General features: G+C 46.4%; 2 protein-coding genes across 5 annotated transcripts in view; one reads left to right on the forward strand and one right to left on the reverse strand.

Annotated features, from left to right (window-relative positions):
* Positions 1–386: 386 nt before the first annotated feature.
* Positions 387–12,771, reverse strand: plekhg7 (pleckstrin homology domain containing, family G (with RhoGef domain) member 7). Of its 2 annotated transcripts, none has more exons than XM_035643613.2 (17): positions 12,614–12,771; positions 11,202–11,984; positions 10,320–10,342; positions 7,922–8,025; positions 7,085–7,125; positions 6,649–6,750; positions 6,096–6,245; positions 5,701–5,796; positions 5,384–5,482; positions 4,486–4,599; positions 3,296–3,470; positions 2,246–2,361; positions 1,936–2,023; positions 1,770–1,849; positions 1,513–1,666; positions 1,160–1,257; positions 387–689 (listed from the first exon to the last, which is right to left on the reverse strand). In XM_035643613.2, the coding sequence occupies exons 2-17, from the start codon at positions 11,835–11,837 to the stop codon at positions 579–581; spliced, it is 2,187 nt and encodes a 728-aa protein (XP_035499506.2). In that variant the 5' UTR covers positions 11,838–11,984; positions 12,614–12,771; the 3' UTR covers positions 387–578. The 2 variants fall into 2 exon arrangements, with proteins under 2 accessions (XP_035499506.2, XP_035499505.2); XM_035643612.2 differs by having other exon boundaries at positions 7,907–8,025.
* Positions 12,772–15,573: 2,802 nt separating this feature from the next.
* The window catches only part of itpr2 (inositol 1,4,5-trisphosphate receptor, type 2), a 50,052-nt gene continuing 43,632 nt past the window's right edge, over positions 15,574–21,993 (forward strand). Inside the window, exons 1-5 of one of the 3 annotated variants that reach the window (XM_035643631.2) lie at positions 15,574–16,036; positions 20,145–20,418; positions 21,079–21,149; positions 21,549–21,667; positions 21,764–21,850. In XM_035643631.2, coding sequence (XP_035499524.2) covers positions 20,342–20,418; positions 21,079–21,149; positions 21,549–21,667; positions 21,764–21,850 — 354 coding nt within the window. In that variant the 5' untranslated portion in view covers positions 15,574–16,036; positions 20,145–20,341. Of the gene's footprint in view, positions 16,037–16,113; positions 16,301–20,144; positions 20,419–21,078; positions 21,150–21,548; positions 21,668–21,763; positions 21,851–21,993 lie in introns of those variants that run through there. The other 2 variants (XM_035643630.2, XM_035643632.2) reach the window with 2 other exon arrangements.

Here is a 21,993-nt window from a genome sequence, read left to right on the forward strand (position 1 = left end):
AGAAATGCACAATGCATTTAGATTGTTGTTTTGAGGATCATCAATCAATTACGCTGCTTTACATCATCACTTCATTCTTGACTTTGACGAGACACTCACCTCAAGGTCCATCTAGTAGCTGCTGTGGGGCTTTCACTCATATCGCATGATCTTGGTCAGTAGATGGAGATGTTTCTTTTGTCCTTGCTGACTTAAAGATGTTATAAATGATGTGCTGATGACAATTGCATTGTAAAGGAAAGTGGACGTTGGGGTGAGATTGTTTTATCAAAACTGAATTGCACTGTAAAGTGAATTTGATGCGTCCATGTGGAAACCTGACGAGAAGCTTTGGAAAGTAACTGAAGTGACGTGTGTTCTTAAAAAAAGGCAAAACACTCAAGAGCAACGTTTTACTCCACAATCAGGTAAATTTATTGAACACTACTGCAGCATCTGCCTTAAAAGGCAAACATAAAGTATACAAAATGATTCTAGTGCAACTACAGTCATTTACATGACGTCGGGGGGACGGGGGACGGTGAAGTGCACAGTTGACAGTGACGAGGCTTCAAATGGCTCCTGGCGAGTTTGACCGGTCAGATCTGTGAGGACTCCAGCCACAGTGAGGAGCTCTTGACTCGCGGCTGCTGAGAGTCCAGCTTCAGCAGCGCCATCACAGCGCCCTCTATCTTTGACATCCATACTTTCTGGAAAACACACACGAAGGTGGCAGAAGCAGATTTCATGTTTACTAGTTATTATCAGCTATTTGGATGGATTGACCAGATTATATTGAACATTTCATTTGTGAAATATTTTGATATAGGAAAACCTGCTGAATCTTGAGATTAAACTGTCACTACTATCCAGTGGCCCAGTGGAAATTATACTGTAATAGATTACAATTATAAATAACTGAGCATCCAAAGAAAATATACATTTATACTTAATAAATAAATATACAACAAAATAATGGATGCTAAAACCCTGAACTGTTGTTCTTGTGGTTCTCTGTAGAATCTTGTGTTGATGCCGTTCACAAAGCAAAAATGTTTGACTATAATCAACAGATCGCGTGATGGGATGTTGCACGTCCATAATATTTGAGAGAACAGAATGTGAGAGGTGCTCCGCCAGATCTAAGAACCCTCCAGGGCTCGTTGCTGAATTGATCTACCTTGGCAGACTCTGACGCAGCTTGCAGGACGAACGCACCGATGCACTGCTGGTAGCGGTTCTGGTGCATGATGATGAAAGAGTGAGGCAGCCCCGATGCTACGAGGAGAGCACAGAATAACAAATACATTAAGTGACACCAACAAACAGCGTTGGCTTGTGAACGGAGCATGATGCTCTGATTGTGATTGTGAACTCAACATATCCACTTTCTGAGGCACTGTTAATCCTCGCAGAATGAAATGTGTCAGTAAATAAGCACAATAAAATGTGTCATCAATACGAAATGCTTTAGAATCCAGTAAACAAAAAAAAAAATCAACATCTGAGAATATTTGCACTGTTGATAATTACTTGAGGCATTTAGTTGATCGATGTTCTTGAGCTGGAGTCGGTCCACAGAGACGGGCTGGTCGAGAACCGTGAAGGTGCATCCCTCCTTCAGCAGCTGGTCCAGTTCCAGGTTCTGTGGCAGCCTCAGGGGATTCTGCTCGGGGCCGACGGACCGCTGCACACAGGGTGAACAAGTTATGAAGCTTACGGAGTTACTTACGCTGGATATCAACGATTGTTCGACATGACAGTGAGAACAGCATGGGAGAGTGAGGTACCTTCTTGTTTCTCTTTATCTTTGTGATCAGCAGGAATTCGTCAAACAGGAAGAGGTAAACATCTATCAGCTTTGTGTTCTCTGGTGAGGATCCAAACAAAGATGGCTTAAGCATTTGTTCCAATTGAAACAGTGAGCACGTAGAATGTGTTGGCAGCAGCACACACCTGTGAGCACCAGTTTCCCTTCGTGCAGCAGACTTCTGTGAGTAATGAGATTCTCCAAAATGACAGTCTTCAGGAGATGCTTCAGATTCTGAAAGAGAAGAAGACATTCAGGTGTAAACATTGTTTTAACCCTGTGCCATGTAAGCTGATACCGAAAGATCTGACTTCCTGATACCAAAGTAACAACTAAAGACACGTCGTGTTATCTGCACACAAAAGGTAGCGGAGGATGAAGTGTTGGTGCAGATCTGTAACTTTGGTACAGGAAACACAAACATGCCGAAATATGAATATACATAAGCAGACAGACCTCAGGGATGAAGGAGTGCTTGTCTCTCTCCCATACAGGCAACCACACCAGGGCATCTCGCAACTGTTTCACCTTCTGGTAGTTATCCAGCCATTTGACCTTTCCCTCTAAATCACCTGGAACAGAGAAGGATCGTTCCAATGAAGAAGGACAAAAACACATAAGGCCCTCTGAATACTAAACACCAAATTGTATATTACTTATGGGAACACTTCTGGACTTCAGTCACATTAATGACACCTTTGACTGAAATCGACAGATGAATTATTCTTTAGGGCGTGACAACACGGCTTGTAAAAATCTGATGTTTTCCTCTGTAGTGATGGTTGCCTGCCAAAACACAGGCGTGACTTTTACAGCTTTTACAGTAAATATCCCCCACGCCCAGAGGACATTGGCCATTACATCTTCACACACTTAGCGTCACCTCTGCAGCTCGGCCGCACCTTTTTTTTTTTCTTTTTTTTTTTAAGGTCAAAGGAATGGGTGCAATTAAAGATTTCTTGCCCTCATCGGTTCGTCAAGGGTTATTTGTTCCACACAACAAAATGACATGCGTGGTTTCCCACAGCCTGTCCATCTAGTTGCAGAGTAAACAGCCACAACTGCAGGCAGAGGCACGCACAACCGTCAGGGCTGCTGGCAGGCGTCCAAGGCATGAAGCCGGTTTGCTCTACAAGACACAGGCTGGACTGTTTGTGTTGACAGATATACGTTCCCTTACATGTGCTTAGCCCCTTCGTTGTTAATATGTTTGAATCTGGCATCTGCTGACAAACACCCAGCGCACTGGACGAGCTGAGTGACGCTGCTGAGACCTCTGACACTCGAGACACAGTTTGTCATCAGCAGCTGAACTTAGTGGTTCAGGTTATACAACTGGCCTTGCAACAATGCAAGCTTACTCAGTCACTAAGATTCAGCTGACAGGGCAGAGCTGGAACGCTCAGGTTCACCAAGAATAAGAGCGTTCTCTGATGCGTAATAATACATTTGATATATAAAAAAACAAATATACAAAATTCAGGAGGAGGTGTGTATGCTGCTCACATATAGAAGTGTCTACTTGCTCTGCTATAACCAGCAGGCCTCTGGTCTCGTCGTCCGTCTGATATCTCTTCGCAATATTCCGCAACAGCAGCGGGTATCGAGTGAGCCTCTGCAGAGGCACGACCAACAGGTCCCGCAGCTGCAGCCTCCGGCACTGCTCGTTCCTCTCAGCCCACTTTAGAGAGAAAAAGGGGGAGAAAGAAAGGAAGAGAGAGAGACAGGGTGAGCAGAGGGCTGGAGAAATGAGAGAGGTCAGAGGGTCGAAAGAGCTCGTCACGGTGTTTTTTTGAAACGGGGGGAAATGAGGGGGGATGGGCGGCGAAGAGACTGTGAAGAGAAATTATATCACAGACCAAAACACAACGAAAAGCATCGACAAACACAGAAACAGTGATTGATCTTCATCTAATTTGCATTAACAAACACAAAGACAATCCATTTGAACTAATAACACAAAAGTAATATAAAATGTATCGTTGTTGTCCATGTTGATTCACATTCACTGTGTCAGTCCACCCCGAGGCTAATGACATCAATAAAAGCTTATTGGAGTCAGGAGTCAGCGAACATGCGGAGTCCAGTCAACGAAACAAGACTGGAGGATAGTACTACTAAACAAAAACACAATAGCCTCGCGAAAAAAGGAAAAATCTCATAAGACTTCTGATCGAGAGCTGTTGATTTGCAAAACCGCTGCAATGTGTCACGATGCAACCTCTGCGTGTCCACAGTTAGACATTAATAGAGATCATTTAGATGATTAGATTAATGAAGAGGATTCTGCGGCTTCTCCCAGCTATGATGACTCCAAAGGTACAACACGGCTCAGGGAAGTTAAAAACCACCTCAGAGTAACAGCGAAAGGCTTAAAGGAATCAGTGGCGCTGGTTAACATTAATTCACGACTCCACCATGCGCAATTTATGACCATTTGAAGCAGGATTTTTCTGTACAGATGCTGGATGACAGAGGAGGTTACAGAAGGGACAAACGCTCACATTCCTCTCTGGTAGAGCTTTGGTGACCCTGAATTGGTTGTTTGCTGTTTGGGGTGTGTGTTTGCTGTGTGTGTCCTCTCTCTCATACTCGGCATCACGTTGCCTTCCTTGTTGTCAAGGCACACCGCGTCCTCGCCAGCACTCTGACTCGCACATACAATGTGGCTGCCCTCGGTGAGCGCCCTCCTGTACCTTCACGTACGATCCAAAGTCCTCCCGGGCCTTCAGGCTTTCCAGATAAAGCAGAGCCGTGGAGTAGTTGAGGCAGTACGTCTGCAGGCAGTGACATATGCTCTCCTGGAAGGCCTGCAAACAGATAGCGGTGTTACAGCACAGCACACAAACACACTGCTGGGTCACTGCTGACATTAGGCTGCAGATGAACTGAATCTTTAAAAAGGAAACAAGAAGACGCCAATCTGAATGAAAGCACAAAAACATATCGCGTGTGTCAAATATGTTGTCCAACTCTTTTGAGATTATTTAACATCTGTCTGCTGCTAATTTTAACCTTGAAGGTTTCCTTATTTGCCTTGTTGTTGAACTTTGTAGCTCAAAATGATTTATTATCAAAATGACTTTACCCGATAACGTCAAAACTGTGCTCACAATTTCTCATCATACATATTTGATTCTGATTCTGTTGATTCAGATTATCAACACATAATGGTAGTGTTAGTTTTGCAAATACACATTTCAAACTACAACTTATATCAAATCATATGATGGATGACTGTACCTTTCACTAACATTTAACGACAAACCTATATAATTGTGCCTGCTTTCTGTAGCCAGAGATAATACAAAAACACATATCGTGCGAAAATGTGTCATTTGAACAGTCATTTTAATAATAATTACAATTATTATCATTGATCATTGGAAATTGAATTATGTCTGAGAAAGAATGCATAATAATATAAATCAATCCGGTTTAATGTGTGATCAGTGTTGCACAACCCTCCAGCAAATATTTTAAAGTTTAAGGTGAAATGCCTCCTTTGTTTCTCTCAGTTGCTTCATGCGACTTGACGAGTGTGGTCAAAGTCTGTGTGTTGACGTGCGTCCACATGGTGTTAGTCACACTTGCCTTGCTCAGCAGCTCCAGCAGGGTGGACCCGCCACCCTCGGTAATCTCCAACGTGTCCTTTGTGACGCGCAGGAGGTTGTTCAGGAAACCAAAGCTCACCTGCAGCAGAAAACACTCCAGTGTCAAGGGTCAAGTGTCAGCGCCGAGACATGAGACACGCCGTGTCATGCCTCACGCAATCACAACAGAGACGAATAGAACAGCGATAGAACAGCGAGGTGAGCGGACGGCTGTGCAGTTGCACAGCTGAGCTGAGCGAACGGATGAGTTAATGAGCGCCAGGCGCTCGCGCCGCTTGTTTTTTGCTCACGTCTCACCAGGCAAAGCTCGTTGAGGTTCGCAAACAGCCTCCAGGTGTCGACGTCAGTCAGGAAGTTCCTCACCTGCAGGTTTGTGAGCGTGGCCAAAAACACCTGAAAGCAACAAAAGAAGTCAGAGGGACAGAGAGAGAGAGAGAAAAGAAAGAATGGGCTCTCGGTTTTTTTTCGAGCAAGCATCAAATTTCTAATCCAGGGCCGTAAAGAATGGGAAGACGCCGTCAGAGACTTTTACATGCAACTCGAGGACAGGGATTCAGTGAGAGGACGAAAAACATAGAGCTGCGGGTGTTGAGTTCTTTTGGTTTTATTTGCGCGCGCGTGTGTGTGTGTGTGTGTGTGTGTGTGTGTGTGTGTGTGTGTGTGTGTGTGTGTGTGCGTGCATTTCGAGTCACCTCTTTGAGAACCATGAGCTGATCCAGGAAGTAGACGCACTCACTAGTGAAGAGTTCCCAGATGGCCTCTTGTCTCTTGAAGCCCTGAGGACAAGAGGTGGTGCTCACCGGGGAAGACTGGTCCCGCAGGAACTCCGCCAGAGAGTAGTCCTGGACACAGGTGGGAGAGCAAAAAAAAATGAACAAACACAAAATGCATCTCCCTAAAACATCTGAGAAAGTGCGTTTGTAGAGTGAAGAGTTCCCTCCAGCAGCCCCATACACTCAAACATATGTCAGTGTTTGTTTATATACGGGTGCAGCGTCGACCTGACGAGTTATTGCCTAGAAATTCTGGTTTTGGCACAAAACTGCAGCAGGAGCTTCCCTCCAACTGCCGTCCTGTTATTATCGAGTCACTATTTGAATTGGAAATCTGGATCTCTTTAGTTCTTCAAACTCTGACTTTGCTTGAATTAAAAGTCACTGTGCACACAGAGCCAGCGTGAGGATTGACATAAGGAACAGCATGGAGGCTCACGGGCTTTTGCTGCTGACAGTCATAATTTCTCACCTTATACTTCTGAAGGTCGCAGTTTCTCCAGTCTTGAATCTCTGCAGTTGAGAGATATTTTTCTAAATCCGACACTGTGCCCGTCTGCGACTTCCCTTTGGTCTGAAAGGAGAAGGAAAAGAAACACAACGAACGACATTTTAATTAAAGGAAGTTCAGATGAGGATGTTGTTGTTTTGTTTTGATTGTCTTTCCATATAACAGCCTCAAAGACCAAACCAACAAATTTGGCCAAAGTTCTGCATTTCATGTCTCCACCAATTACGAAAGACCAGAAGGGATAAGAGGAACCCCATTAATCTGCTTCGAGAAGTGGGTCAGAGAACAATGTCCGAACCAACTGCTCACGGCTAAAACAAAGTACATCAGTTCACACCACGAGCGTTGCACACTGGCAGACACACAGCGACCACTAAGAGACAAACAACACACGTACCGTACTGCGCCTCGAAAAAGGCCACTTTGACTTCTTAGTATCTGTGAAAAATGAAAAACACAACATGCTGATTATTAGCAAAGGTGCGAGGGCAGATGTGTGCTGTCCAACAAACGGGATTAGAATCAAACAAACAAAGCAGTGTGTTAGGATAAAAGCTGTGCCGGAGTTGAGGGAACAAGCAAGTAATTCTGTTATTTTTTGCAATTACGGCCGGTTAAACGCACAAACTGGAGCAAGAATAGTGTGATGTGTTGCCTTTTTGCCTTTTGGGCATGATTTGGGGCTTTGCACCACAAACAGACAAACTGGGCGTGTCGATTGTTTCACGTGTCAAGACACATTAATAAGTGGACATGGCTTAAACCTAGAAACCCCAGACTGGTGCTAATTCCATTTGTCTAACTCTCAGACTCTGATTAACTTCAAACGTGAATGTGTTGCACATTATCTTTTTAAGAAATAGTCATGGTTGTCTGAATTTTTTTTGGGGGGGGGGATGTGAATAATTTATGATGGATTATACACATGTGGTAGTTAGTTTATAAAATTATGATTTTGTAAAGAATAAAACCTCATTATAAGGCAGTAGTTCAACTATTGACTGAATTCTGTGAGGTTTTCATCAGCTACAGGCTTTTGACTGGTTTATAATCAGTGAACATTGAAATATAGCAACACGTGTTCATATCACTACAGTGTGGAAGCTTCACTTAAAACAGGGGGCAGACCACTGCACTGATATTGTTAAATTACCGCCTTGGTCCACAGTGTGAGAAACAATATCATAATGATGTATGACAGTTTAACATATAATTTTACCAGAGAAGTGTATACCACTTAAAATGCCAGCTGCTCCATTGGACACAAAAAGGTCTCCCGGTGAAATGTCCAATCCGGGCAGGCTGACCACCACAGAACTCCGTCTTCGCTCCTGAAGCCTGAGGGGGCAGAAGCAGACGGGTGAACTTCTTCACGAGGCCGCCAAACATGCCAACATGCAAAACTGGATGCAAAGCTCCACCTTTTAAAAGCCGGCCTCCCAGATGCACTGTTACAAGAACCATTATTATTCTATTGTCCGTGTAATCCAGCACAAAGAGAACTGACTTAGCGCGAGCCACAGGAAATAACAGAATTCCTGTTGTCGTTTTACATGGTTGAAATACCACTGAAATACCATCTGCATTGTGCTGCAGAAATTATAAAGGATAAGTGTTGTGTCTGGCTTATAGGGGGCTGCCATTGGAGTAGAAAGTGAACTGTCAATGTGCGGCAGTTATAATCCTCTCAGTGTCCCTTTCATAGTTAGTAACCAAGGCATGGCTGCGGCTGGGAAAACACCGGCCTGCCTTTTGGCCTCAGGCAAAGCTCAAACAGCCACTTTTCTCAAGTGTGCTGACTTGTGCTTTGCTGTTTTACTTCAGGGATTACAGCTGAAAGAACAACATGCTGAATAGAAAAAAAATCAGAGACCCATATATATGGAATTCAACTACGCTACGTGTAATATGCAGACTCCAGAACTAGGACAGTCAAAGCCACATGAATGTTGAGAACAAGAATACAAGGATTTCAAGCTAAATAAAACTTCCGTCAATGACTGTTGTGCGACCGACGAACGCAATCACAACTTTGCCGACGCTAACAAGACACTCGAGGTGGTTTGGCGTTGCTGCAGCGGAAAATCGGGTGCACGGCAACCAGACGAGCTGGTTTTGCCAAAGGTACGGTTCACTTTCGGCTCCCTGACAATGATCGACAGCTCGTCATTGACCCGTGGCACCACGCTGCGATTTCAGGTCTGAAGATTTCACGGTTTTGACTTTAAAAGGAAGAGTATAAAGGGGAAGGGTCAAGACTGGGGGGGCTGGGGCACTAGATCTGGAATTGATTGTTCATTGTTATGAAACCCATTGGTGCATTGCTCATCCTCATTAAGTACCAGAAGATCAAAACGCTTTCTATCTGACAAAGGTTATCAGGACATGGTCGGATCATAAGGAAGTCTGTCTTTACAGCAAATGTCCCCGTTTATGATGACAATACAATAAACTGGAGCAGAAGTACAAGCAAGAGAGACCAATTCCCATTACTGGTAAGTCAGAGTTGACTATCATATGTAAAATCTGCTGCCTCTCACAGCACATGACATCCCCTCATGCCTGCCAACAACAGAAGCAGCACCGGAGACCACATGGCCACAGGGGCAGAACCTGAAACCAGTTAAGTCTACAGCTGAGCAGCAGCAAGCGGGTAGGACTTTCCTCCGGGACACTTTAGTTGCTGACTGGCAGAGGCCCGAGTTCTTCCTGGTAAACTGAGACAACTGCCTACACCGACCGACGTGTAGGCAGAGCCCGACTAACTCAGTGAACAGTGAGCAGCAGCAGCACCTGAGAACACATGGCTGATGTAAGAGAGGCACTCCTCTAAACCAGGTCAGTGCCTCCTTGCAGTTCAATCCGCGGCATCCTCACAATGACACCCTGTTGCTTCGTGACCGCTCAGAAAGCTTTCTCTGCGTCAGCCTCCCTGCAAACCGAGAGCTCTGGTGAAAATGGGCGCTTTGTTCCCGCACGATGAGGGAAATAATGATGCTCCAAAACAAAACTGTCCCAACCAACGGCTCACGAGGCCCCGTCCACTGTAAGAGGCACTGTGCCAGGACGTAATTACTGGGACAATAGCTGCCTAATTATCCAGTGAGGGGAAGAGCCCAGGCCGCCCCATTAGGAGGGGTGTGGGTGGCGGTAAGACAAAGCAGCCTTAATGAGAGTTTGTCTAGCCCATACATAACCATGGGACTCTCAAAACTTAACCCATCAAGTTTATGCTCCATTAACAAAGGCATGAGTGACAATGAATGCACAATGGGGCTCCTTAAAACCAAAGGTCCAGTGAGTGTCCGGCGAGCACAGATGGCAGCAGGGGTACTCGTGACGCGGAGGTGACACGTTACCGACGTACTGGGGCTGTGCTCTGGGGGGGATAAAAAAAAGCGGCAACGGTGGTACACCACGCAAACGAAAGATGAATCAGAGGGACCCCAAACAAAAACAAAAAAAGACTATGTGAGATAGTGCTGCAATGCAACTGATCAGTTACAGGAAATATTCCCTACTGACACGTTATGCAAACATGTTCTCACTGGCCTGAGAGCAAAAGTGCTGGACTCTCTGCTACGCGGACAGCCCACACAGACGACATGCAAAGCAGTCCAAGGTACACCTACCTCGAATAGCAGCCGTCTTTCTCCTGCGAAAAGAGATAAAAGCACCGCATCAGTCAATGGAAAATGGAAAAAAAAAGCAGCACATGCACCAAGATGATTAACTTCTTCACTGTGAATAAGAAACAGGCATAACTCCAAACAAGATCATATCAGACGATTTTACACCAAGAAACACAAACTCTTTTAGTGGCTCCGAGCTTCCAAAGCTCTAATTATACTTTTTAAAAGCCATATTATAAGGAATCTGACTGTACTCTGAGCATTAAACCGAGGGTGCAGCGACCCGCTGCAGCTCACCACACCAGCGTATCACTTTCAAAAGACATTCAAATTGGAATCCGTGTTTTAAGTGGCCGCTTGGATTCAAAAGCCTGCGACATCTGAGGAGAACGTCGGGACTCTATTGAGAATGTGCTCCGCTTGAATAGCACGAGTTGATGAATAGATCTCCCCATTATCTTCTTCCATCGCTCACTGACCCCTCCATTATTGGGTGACTGCTGACTGCGGTGAATGGGGGCCCGAGGAGAGCACTTCCCAGGGCTCTCCGGGGCCGTGGGTTTGGCCGGAGCTGTCAGTGCATGTAACTGCTGATTCATTTGCTGTCAAAAGCCTGCATTGTGAGCGAGCGCCGCGGGAGGCAATGCCGAACCAGGGGAGAGAAAATGTTCCGCAAAAGGGAGGAATGTGTAACTATTTCATTTGCGGGCTTGGGATAAAAAAAAATCCACACCAGACTACAGCACATGACTTGTGGTCTCGCCTTGGCGTTTGTGTGGTGATTAGGGAAAACTCATTATTCATGCTGGACAATGGTCCTTTTTTTTCTTTTTTTTTTACTATGCAGGCATGGCTCAATTAAAAATGATGCTTTCCCCTCACCTGTGCTTCCCCATCGGGAAATCCAAAATCCTTCATGAGAGTGGGATGAGCACTGCTGGAAGAGACGCCATTGTCAAACGTCTCTGATCTATATGATCTGCTCCTCTGTCGGCCAGAGGATGAAATGGGCTGGTGATCGTGACTGATCTCCCCGTCGGAGAGGGGGGGCGCTGCAAGGGGAGACATGGCTCTGTGTGCTGGGGACACTGTGGCCATGGGGGATGGCGCGTTGGCAGGAGAGGGCTCCTCCTGTGTGCTCCCCATCTTCACAGGGTCCCGAGAGTCCATCAGAGGACGTCGGGTGCTCCTCATCCGCCGCAAAGTGGGCGACGTGGAGATGCGGGCGGGGGCCTGCCGGTCGAACTGGAACAAGGGGGCGACCAAGCCGTCACTGTCCACCAGCGACGAATGTCTCAGCTTGGAGTGTGTCCGAGTGAGATCTATGTGCACGATGACCGGGCTGCTGGTCTGACTCTCCTTGTGCTCCACGGGCCCCGGGTCCGTTTGAGTCTGTGCATTCGCCACGCCCGGGGCGGCCACTTCATTTTCAACCCACTCGATGTAACTCCAGCCCAGCGTCTTCTCGACGTCCTCGTCTTTACCCTGCAGAATGACGTGCTTCAGCGTAGACGACATTGTTGCCTCAAAGGCATTATGGTGCAGCACGGATCAGGAAAAAACGTGTGATCCAGTGGGCCGCTTGGTTCGCCTCCTCTGGGTTAAGGTCAGATGATAATCCTGTCGCATTCCAACACTCTTCACACCGTTCACTTCTCCAGCCCTCTGGGAGAAGAAAAACAATTGTAGAAATGCGTCAATACACACGCAAAAAAGAGCAGACTGGGCACAGACTTAGCTCCCTAATCTTCTGAGGGGGATTTCATCGGGTCTGAAAACGGTAAATTGGCAGTGCAGGAGTCTTAAACACACAGACCTTGAAACTATGATTTCATTCATGTGTTGATGATGATGATGATGATGATGATGATGGGACAGGTGGGTTAGACTTGGTCATGATGTCACACACATTACAGTGTATACTGTACAGTATAATGTGTAATGTGTCCTGCAGAGTATTGTCTGCACAATGTGATGCACCTTTTTGATTCAGCCTTTCTGTCTCACACTGTTATTACTGATATTGTTTGTTTGTTTTTTCCCCCTCTTCATCCTACAGAATAATCTGATACTGTAGGCTGGCGTACTTTGTATTAATTCCCCGTTTCCCACCACACTAGGTTCATATTCGACGAGCTCACATCCACGAGGTGACAGAGGTAGAGAGAAGAAACAGACGACGATCAGCTGAGATGAACGTCACCTGTGTGTGGAACTGAACACCGCTCCATGAAACACGGATAAAGGAAGAGAAGGAAGAGAAGGAACAGAAGGAACAGGTCGGGTTTACTCACAGTCGACGACTTGACCGGCCGCGGCGCTGGAGCGAAGTGTGACCCGCCCGGAGAGTCGCGCTGCCGGAGGGACGGTGAGGAGGCTCGACGTCAACCTCACGGAAAGAGAGGAAGAGGAAGAGGAGGAGGGAGGGAGAGAGGGAGGGAGAGGGAGGGAGGGAGGGAGGGAGGGGGAGAGAGGGGGAGAGAGAGAGAGAGGGAGGGAGGGAGAGAGGGAGAGAGAGAGAGAGTGGGAGGGAGGGAGGGAGAGAGAGAGAGAGGGAGGGAGGGAGAGGGAGGGGAGAGAGAGAGGGAGGGAGGGAGGGAGGGGAGAGAGAGAGGGAGGGAGGGAGGGAGGGAGAGGGAGGGGAGAGAGAGAGGGAGGGAGGGAGGGAGGGAGGGAGAGGGAGGGGAGAGAGAGAGGGAGGGAGGGAGGGAGGGGAGAGAGAGAGGGAGGGAGGGAGGGAGGGAGGGGGAGAGAGAGAGAGAGGGACGGAGGGAGGGAGAGAGAGAGAGAGGGAGGGAGGGAGGGAGGGAGAGAGAGAGAGAGTGGGAGGGAGGGAGAGGGAGGGGAGAGAGAGAGGGAGGGAGGGAGGGAGGGGAGAGAGAGAGGGAGGGAGGGAGGGAGGGAGAGAGGGAGGGAGGGAGGGGGAGAGAGAGAGAGAGGGACGGAGGGAGGGAGAGAGAGAGAGAGAGAGAGAGCATCCGTCCGACGCCGGTTGTGTCCCATAACACGAGTGAAGGCTCCGACTGCGGGGGAAACAGGTCCGAGAGGTGGGGGGGGGGGGTGAGGGGGGAGGAGGAGGAGGAGGGGATATGAGGGAGGGGGGGGGGGGGGGAGGAGGAGAGGAGGAGGGAGGGGGGGGGGGGGGGGCGTTCGTGCTGGTGGAAAGGTGTGACTGCTCTGACTGCATGGGAACATCAGTGCTCTCTCTCTCCCTCTCTCTCTCTCTCTCTCTCTCTCTCTCTCTCTCTCTCTCTCTATAGGAATATATATGTAAGAATTGGATATATGCAATATATAGTATGTTACAGCGGTAAGTTATACTTAGTTTTCCGTTTTTTTTAAAAAAAAGTGAAGTAAAACACTTCTCCCTCGAATGTGGTGAAGTAGTCAGAAGCATAGAATAGAAATACTCAGATGAAGTACAAGTACCTCACATTTGCACTTGTTGTTGAATAGATTTACTTTAATAAACTTACGTTCCACCACTGGGTGTATTCTCTATAACGTGTATGTAGTGGATTTTCCCTCTATTTTTTTGCATTAGGAAATATTAATGTGTATTTTTCAATGGGCAGTACATTTTGGCAACACTGTTCATGAATATATATTTCTAATGGTACAAAATAGTTTGAATCCCAACCTCAAATCCTTTTACATCATAAAAAAGGTCAGTGTTAATCTGTGTCACTGTGTCTCACCTGCAGACAGGTGTCTGTGGCCTGCGGAACCCCTTAGCAATAGTATGAAATAACCTTTAACCTTTACTTGTTTGTATTGAACACCTACTACAGGAGCAGCCAAATGACCTGGTAGTTCAGTATGCTGGCCACTAGAGGGCGATATAGGTCAGATAATGGTTTTGCCTGTGCGACACTTGCAGCTCAGTGTGAATCAGCGGCCTCTGGTGCCTTGATAGAGGTAGTACATCATCAAAATACCATGAATGTCCTGCCCTCTGTGAACCTCTGCCAGTTTTTTTTTAACTGCAACCAATTTAGACCATTTACTGCAGCACAAAGCTTCCCAGTGAAAGTTCTCAGATCCTTAATAACCCTTTAACCACCATTGAACACTTGAATGGTGAGATCCATTTAATTTTTATGGAGTTATGGTTCCCATTAGCAGACGCTTCTTGTGAACAGGAAACTAAGTCGAAGTAGCTTTAACATACACCACACTCTTGGATAGATAGGGGCCACACTGTGAATGTTTTAGTGATGTGTTTGATATGGACAAGAACAGTACAGATTGAGTTTGCTCATTCAGATGAAGATCTGACTGTATTTTAAGACCAATCTATAATAAAATGCAGGCAAATCAAAAAGTGTTTACTTACTTTTTATTTTGCCTAAGTATGGTGGTTAGGCAACCTTCCACTTCTGGTCGTTTCAGACGAGAAGATGCTGATGTGAGAGAAAACAAATGAACAAAAAGAGAACGGTGGGACAAAACAAATGACTTAACTATGGAGAATTAAATCACACTATCCCGTTTGGCTTTGACAGGGAGAGAAAAGGAAACATTTAATAGCTTTGTTTGTATTTCATTTTGTCAGTCTTGCTCCATGTACCAGCGTGGAGAGACCTGCACTGGACACACTGAGAAAAAGACTCGCCCTGGCCATGTGTCACTGTGGCTGTTTGATTCGCTGCCAAACGTTTGCACAACCAAAGGACTTTCGATGAAAATACAACAAGCACGAAAACGTGTAAAGAGACTGTTGATGGGTGGGATCTATAACCACTAGTTTGTCATGGTCGTCTCTGTGATCATGGCTGGGGCCTGTAGCTATGACTTTTTTCCTCTCAAATAGTTTTTAAGGGAGAAAGTCGGTGATAACTTTTAGCACTTTCTGAAATGCTGGTTTGACTCACTTACCCCCCCAAAATATTCAACATGAGGTTATATAATTGAAATCAATTAAGGAAATAAGTAATTATGAATACATGTAGACAAAGGTGTGTCGTCCTCCTTCAGAACGTGTTGCAAGGTTATTTCCCATTTCCTTTCAGCATTGCAGTCATTTGTGACTTTAACTTTACAACAGCGCATCTCATCTCAAAGGTCTTCTTTGATTGGCTCATCCACACATTGTTGGAATAACCTGAAACCAAGTGCACCTCCGCAGACGGACACAGCTCGTGTCGGCGTACGTTTCCTCCGGTGTGATGAAGTGCAGTTTCGGAGGTCTCACTCTGAATGAAAACAAAAAAGCCGTCACTGAGCGGAACTCGCGCGCGGCCCTGACAGCGGCGGCGGCAGTCTCCGCCCCCCCCGAGGTGGACGTGAAGACGAGCACTGTGGGCTGTGGGCTGACATACAGGAAGAAGTTGAAGAAGTCCTCCAACAGAAGAGAAAAGAAAACACCCAAGCAGCGCGTTTTGTCCTCGCACATCGACCGCGGCGCGTGCTCTTCGCTCCCTCCGCAGTCTCTCCTCCTCTTCGTCGTCGTCGTCGTCGACTTGCAGAGACGCACAAGTGGAAGCGGAATGGAGCTGGAGGCGCCGTGACGCGTGGATTACTTCAGCCCGAGCAGAAGAGAGAAGGGACAGGCGTTTCACCCAAATGGGCAACCGGGACACGTGCTGAACGTCGGCCCCCTCGAGTTCCACACACCCCGAAAACATGTCGGAGCACCGGTCCAGCTTTCTCCACATCGGAGACATCGTGTCTCTTTACGCGGAAGGCTCGGTGAATGGCTTCATCAGTACTTTGGGGTGAGTTCCTCCTGTCTGCTGCTCCCGTTACTCCTCACCGTGCGCGCTCCCCTTTGTCTTCTTCTTCTTCTTCTTCTTCTTCGTCGTCGTCATCATCATCTGCCAACGTGCACTTGCGAACTGCACAAGGGGGAAGGAGTTGCTGTGGGACCGAGTCCAGCCGCAAACTGCAGCCGCTCGGGAAACTCTTCACGTTTACGCAACTGTGACAGGAATGCAAAGCAGCGCGTCGCCCAGGTGGACCGTGCCAGTGCTTGTGAGCAGGTCTGTTTCTGTCGAAGTAGGGGACCGGGGGGGGGCATGTGTCAGGGCCCCCCCATGTGTCAGGGGCCCCCCCATGTGTCAGGGGGCCCCTGAGAGAAAAGGGAAACGTGTGAGATCCAGGTATTTGTTGATGGGACATTTGGGGACATGTACAGCCACTTGGATTGTGTGGGTATGTGAGTTTAGTGGCCCCTGAAGGACATCCCGCTGTCTCCCCTGAGAGTCAAATGTACTTACTTCATTTAGAAAATAAGCCTCATCTGTATTAAGAGTGTGACACACACATTTAAAGTGTCCTCCAAATGACGTATGAACCACATCTTGCTCTCAGAGAGATTTTGGATCATGACATTATAGGTTCTATTTCAAAGCTGTCCTCAAGCGTACCGACCTGGGGACCCCTCCGATGATACGCGAAATAAATCTGAATCCAGTAACATGATCTGTGAAGGGTTTTTTCTTCTTCTAAATTTTCTCATAGATGATAATGGCCAAAAAGAGTTTGGGGCCACTACTTTACAGCAGTGCTTTTTTTTTTTTTTGTCAGATACAGTCAGCCAATCAGTCGTGAGTGAGATTTCAAATTCAAGGCTTTGTGTAGGTGTGATGGAAACAGTGTTGTCATTCCCACCGCAGTGCGAGAAAACCTCACAAACGAGTTGCTCGACTGTAGTTCCTCCTCTACTGAAAGTGTCAGTGCAACATCTCGGTGGTTCCTGGTGCACTCTGACCTCTGAACCTACAGGGCAAGTGTGGAGAGGCCGACTGAGCCTGCCCCACCCACCTCCCCTCTCTTCACCTCACATACTCTCACTTTCTCTTTCCTTTGCCTTAAATTCCCCCTAGCCGGCCCTAGCTCCACAACAGCTTGCATGTTTTGATGGAGGATCCAAATAATCCGGCGTATTTGAGCAAGTGGCAGCTGTGGCGTGTTTGTACCTGGACTTGCAACCCTGGTTGTGCGCAACAATGTTCCCCCGACTCGCTCTCTGCTGGACGACACACAGCCAACCTATTACCCTGTGCTGGAAAAAGCTCAATAAAATCTAAGCCAATACAAACTTGAGCTGCAGACAGAAATGCAGTGCCAGTTCACAGTGGCAATTGTTCACACCTCCGGTCGTTGTGAGGCAAAGTAGTGAAATTCTTATCAGCATTTAATAACTCATGCAGTCTGACAGGTGCGCGAGGGCCGGAGCTCACGAGTTCCAGGGAAGGCAGTATAGCAAATAGCCTGCAGGAGCCTCCCCGAGGCTCAGCCCTTGTGAGCACAATGTAACCTCGGCTACACAAGCCGGCCCATGCCCGTGTTTGTTTAGGATTACAATGAATCTGTGAGTTGCTCGCACACCTTATATTGTAAACACGCAAGGGCCAGATGACCTTAGGAGGAGTATAAAGGTCGTGGGGGCCGGTCCATAACCGCGGCTAGTGACCTTGACCTTTTGGATATCATGCTTTCCCGTATGTTCGGTCCTCATAAGGGTTTTATTTTGTAGATCTTGTGATACTGTCTCTTTCACACTAATCAAGAAGAGTTGAGGCGTGGGCAACTGGACCGGGTTGTAGATCCCTGAAGGGGCTTCACCCTCTCATCCAAGAGACAAAGCTAAAACAATTCTGTATCCATCATTTAAGCAGTTTGGGGTTTGCTTCACGTCTCCAGACATTAAATCATCACGGGTTGTCTAATGAGGAAGTGTATGACTCTGCTTTGTCAGCATGTTGAAACATGCAGTGACAGAAAATGTCGTAAAATGTTTTTCACACATTTTTCTGATGACTCATTTTGCCGTGGTACTGAAACACATCAGACCGTTTTGCTCCGCATTGCACATTGTACCCTTTTCTTCTGTGTTGTGGTCGCACTCCACTCCGCACAGGCAACAAAGCTATTATTAGCGTGTCCATGTCCAGCCTCCTCGATTTATCTTTGGTTCATGTTTAACTCAGTTACACAGAAAACTCATGCGCTCCGTGTTAGTGTCAGGCACCATCAGTGCCTCTGTGTTTGAACAAACGCCAGGCCCCTCTGCGGACTGGACATTACTTATTGATGAGCTGGAGGGCCTTTTCCAGACAGCCTTCCTGTTTAGCCGGTGAGCACTTGATAATAGTTTCCTGTCGGACTCCATTGTTTCTCATTTAGATGTAACTCTGATAAAGAGTCAGAGTAAATGATACACACACCGTAGATTGACACACTGATTGATGTGGCATAAATAGGAAATGGCTCCGCTCATTTGAGCAGGGCTTCCAGCTTTGTGTATGAATTGGAGGAATTGTGCATTGCATTATGTTTCTCTTCAGTGGATGGGATGAATGGGTCTGTTTGTGCATCGGAGTGTTTGTTGAAAATCGGTTGGAGGAGGTAAAGGGATCGAGTCTTTTGTGTAGAAATTCGTGGCTGGTGACATAACATATTTTTCAGCAGGTTTAAGTTGCATGTATCCATGGTTGATAAGCTGTAAGCATCCTGACAAACAACACGCATGAAAACACCGTGACCGCGGTCGCTCCTGTCCTCGGGGAACTGGTTTCTCCACACACGAAATGTCCTTTTTACACCAGATGATCTCAAAGGGACTTCCTCTGACATGGTTTGTTTGACTTGACCCGTAAATAATAGACTTCTGTTTGAATGAACACCAATAAGCAGCACCAATAAGTTTAGGATTTACGGATATTAGAAACGGCACAGTTCAATAAGTCTTCCCACATGAAGTAAAGGCAGATTCCCTGCCGGTGCCCAGACCAGGTCCCTAAAAGAATAGCCTCCGCCCTCCTCTGGTCATTTTAATGTATTAGGTGTTTCCCCAGGGGAAATTCCATCTCCATTGGTTTTTTCTAGGTTTTACGCATCCAGTTCCACTCAATACTAGCCGACTGAATACATTGTTGTTTTGCATGGTCCTTGTGGCGAATGAGATTAATTAACTTGAACGAATACCAACCATGCTCTCACTTGGCACAGTGTTGACCTAAGCACCCCCAGCGTTTCCAAGTGGTATTATTGTTGGCACCACTGTTGCAAAGTCCGCATCACAGCATGATGCAGAGTGACATTGATGCCACATTGGTGGTGGACAGTAAAAAGAAAAGTCCATGGAGTTTTTCCCGGCCTCGTCCGTCTCTTTATCAGCCCTCTCAGTGTGCCCGTCATTCGGGGTGTTCAAAGAGAGATTGCTTGCTTTATCAGTCCCTGCTCCGACAACTCCACATTCACTCCTGTCGCTCCACCGTCCGCTACCGAGAACTACCGATAGCTCCGGGGGAACAAAACGTGCTTTTGTGCTGTGAATTGAGATTTTAATTTCCTACGAAATTTTGTGCCCGGTTGCAGACCAACTTGCGAAAGCGAGTCTTACGGGTAAAACATATAAATGCAGACGGTGTCATTATTCTGCTGCCGCATTAATTTAGAGCCGTCAACTCCAGTGAACCAAAGCAGTTACTCTAGATATGTGTCATCAGCTTTGTGACGCTCACAGTCGACTGTGCCGATTTCTAATGTGCGACTTCCACTGACCTTCTGTGCGTCCCTGAGCCTCTCAGTGAAACGTCTCTAGTGTGTAAAACAGACTACGAGCAGATTATGGGCTAGGATATGGGTTGAAAAAAAAAAACTGGATGACACCAGTCATGTAAATTCCCTCTAATCAACCCTGCACAGAAACCACATGGTTTCCTCCGGTGGCAGCAGCTCACTGCTCTCTGCGTGCCCGAGGAAACCTTACAGTCGACTTCACCTCAATAACCAAAACAATGGTTTCTAAATGCGCCATTTTACAATTCAATTACACTGCGTTGACATCTGGTTATTTTTTTTTAATGTATTTTACAGGCGGCGATTTTCACTCCATGTGAAAACCACAGAAAGTTGGATGTCATTTTAGCCCATTGTCTCAATACATCCCAGTACAAACGTCACAGACTGAGGAGGCCTGCCCCTGCTGGTCCGGGGAAGCAGAGATCAAAGCAGCGTTAATGAGCTCCATCCAGAACCGTTCAGAGCATCGGTGCAGATATTGAGGATAGAAAATGATGAGCGGAGCTCTTTCGTGTGTTGCCAGCTCAGTTTTTCATCCTGCAGGTTGGCCAGTCAAACTGTCACTCAGGTGTGGTCTTTAACCGTGTATGGAAATTACTGGTTGGAGTTTGTATGTTTTCATTTGTGTGTGTGTTTATGTAAATCTTTGCATATGATTTACAGTATGTTAATGCAAATATAACATTTTACCAGTGTAATGATCCTGAAACGGATACCATAATACACTCTCAAATATAATTAGGCCTAAGAGTTATGTAATTTAAAAGCATACATGATGTCCATACATTCGGATTGTACAGATTTAACTCAATAAACATAATGTGATGCATATCTCTCAGTCAAACATTAATGAAACAAGTAGGACTGACATTTATGTAACAGTTTAAATTTGTGAGCCTAATTGTTTGAGATCACATAAGGGTTATTAGTTTGTTTATGTTAAATCTGTGTAATCCAAATGGAAGGGAATTTTATATGCTATTAAAATACATAAATCTTAAATTGAAATATTTTTCGTGTGTGTACAAACGTCCACAATCTTGTGTTGCGATACAGGACGACGGAACCACGATCCCCCAAGCTGCTGCCATTTTTAATTCCACAATTAACACTGTAACGTAGGTAAATGATTGTTCAATTTAATGGATCGGGATTCTCAGCTACAACTGTACTGTACTTAAGAAATTAGGGTGAGTGAATTTTAATCAATTTGTGCTTTTCTCTACAGCCTTGTCGATGACAGGTGTGTGGTCCAGCCCGATGCTGGAGACCTGGCAAACCCACCCAAAAAGTTCAGAGGTGTGTGGGAGTAAACTAGTCGCACTGGGTTACAGGGTTCAGGGTTACGCACACACACACACACACACACACACACACACACACACACACACACACACACACACACACACACACACACACACACACACACACACACACACACACACACACACACACACACACACACACACACACACACACACACACACACTTACACACTCAAGGCCGACCAGATCCTCTGCGCTCAGTGTTATTTAACACAACATTGTGGTTTTCATGAAGCTTGTATGGGTGTAACTGACTCTTCAGGCTTCTGGTGGGTAAACAAGCATTTACCTTAAAAAATGCAGTTTGACCACATTAAGACCCTGAGTGGCACTTGACAGGGAGTGACTCCCGAATGTTTGTCACCCACTGCAGATTGCCTCTTCAAGGTGTGTCCCATGAACAGATATTCGGCCCAGAAGCAGTTCTGGAAGGCGAAACAAGGGAAACAAGGAAACAGCAACACCCAGGGAGACCTGTTCAAGAAGTTACAGGTAGAACTTCTTTTTTTGGTTTTGTATCGGAATCTGCATCTAGATCATTGTAATATGCATTCCAAAGCTCTAACAAATCTCTCTTTCTTTACTCAGCATGCGGCCGAACTGGAGCAGAAGCAGAACGAGTCGGAGAACAAGAAGCTGCTCGGAGAGGTTGTCAAATACAGTAATGTCATCCAGGTACAGCCCAACTCTTCAGCAAACACATGCGGCGTTAGACTGTCCCCAGTTCAGAGCTTTGTTTTTTTTTATTTAACCCTGTTTGAACAAGCTTATGCTTCTGCGATCCAATCTCTGATTACCTCAGGCACATTTGGAAGAGT

This window comes from Scophthalmus maximus, chromosome 7 (genome assembly GCF_022379125.1).
Source record: "Scophthalmus maximus strain ysfricsl-2021 chromosome 7, ASM2237912v1, whole genome shotgun sequence".
NCBI classification, from domain to species: domain Eukaryota; kingdom Metazoa; phylum Chordata; class Actinopteri; order Pleuronectiformes; family Scophthalmidae; genus Scophthalmus; species Scophthalmus maximus.

Bases quoted from the DNA above. Each gene is read 5' to 3' on its own strand.
- plekhg7 (XM_035643612.2), bottom strand. From the start codon at position 11,837: ATGTCGTCTACGCTGAAGCACGTCATTCTGCAGGGTAAAGACGAGGAC. The intron at 5,483-5,700 runs GTGAGACGTGAG...TTTCTGCTGCAG, and splicing joins ACCTCAACGAGCTTTGCCTG to GTGAGCTTTGGTTTCCTGAA. The intron at 690-1,159 runs GTAGATCAATTC...TGTGTTTTCCAG, and splicing joins CTGCGTCAGAGTCTGCCAAG to AAAGTATGGATGTCAAAGAT.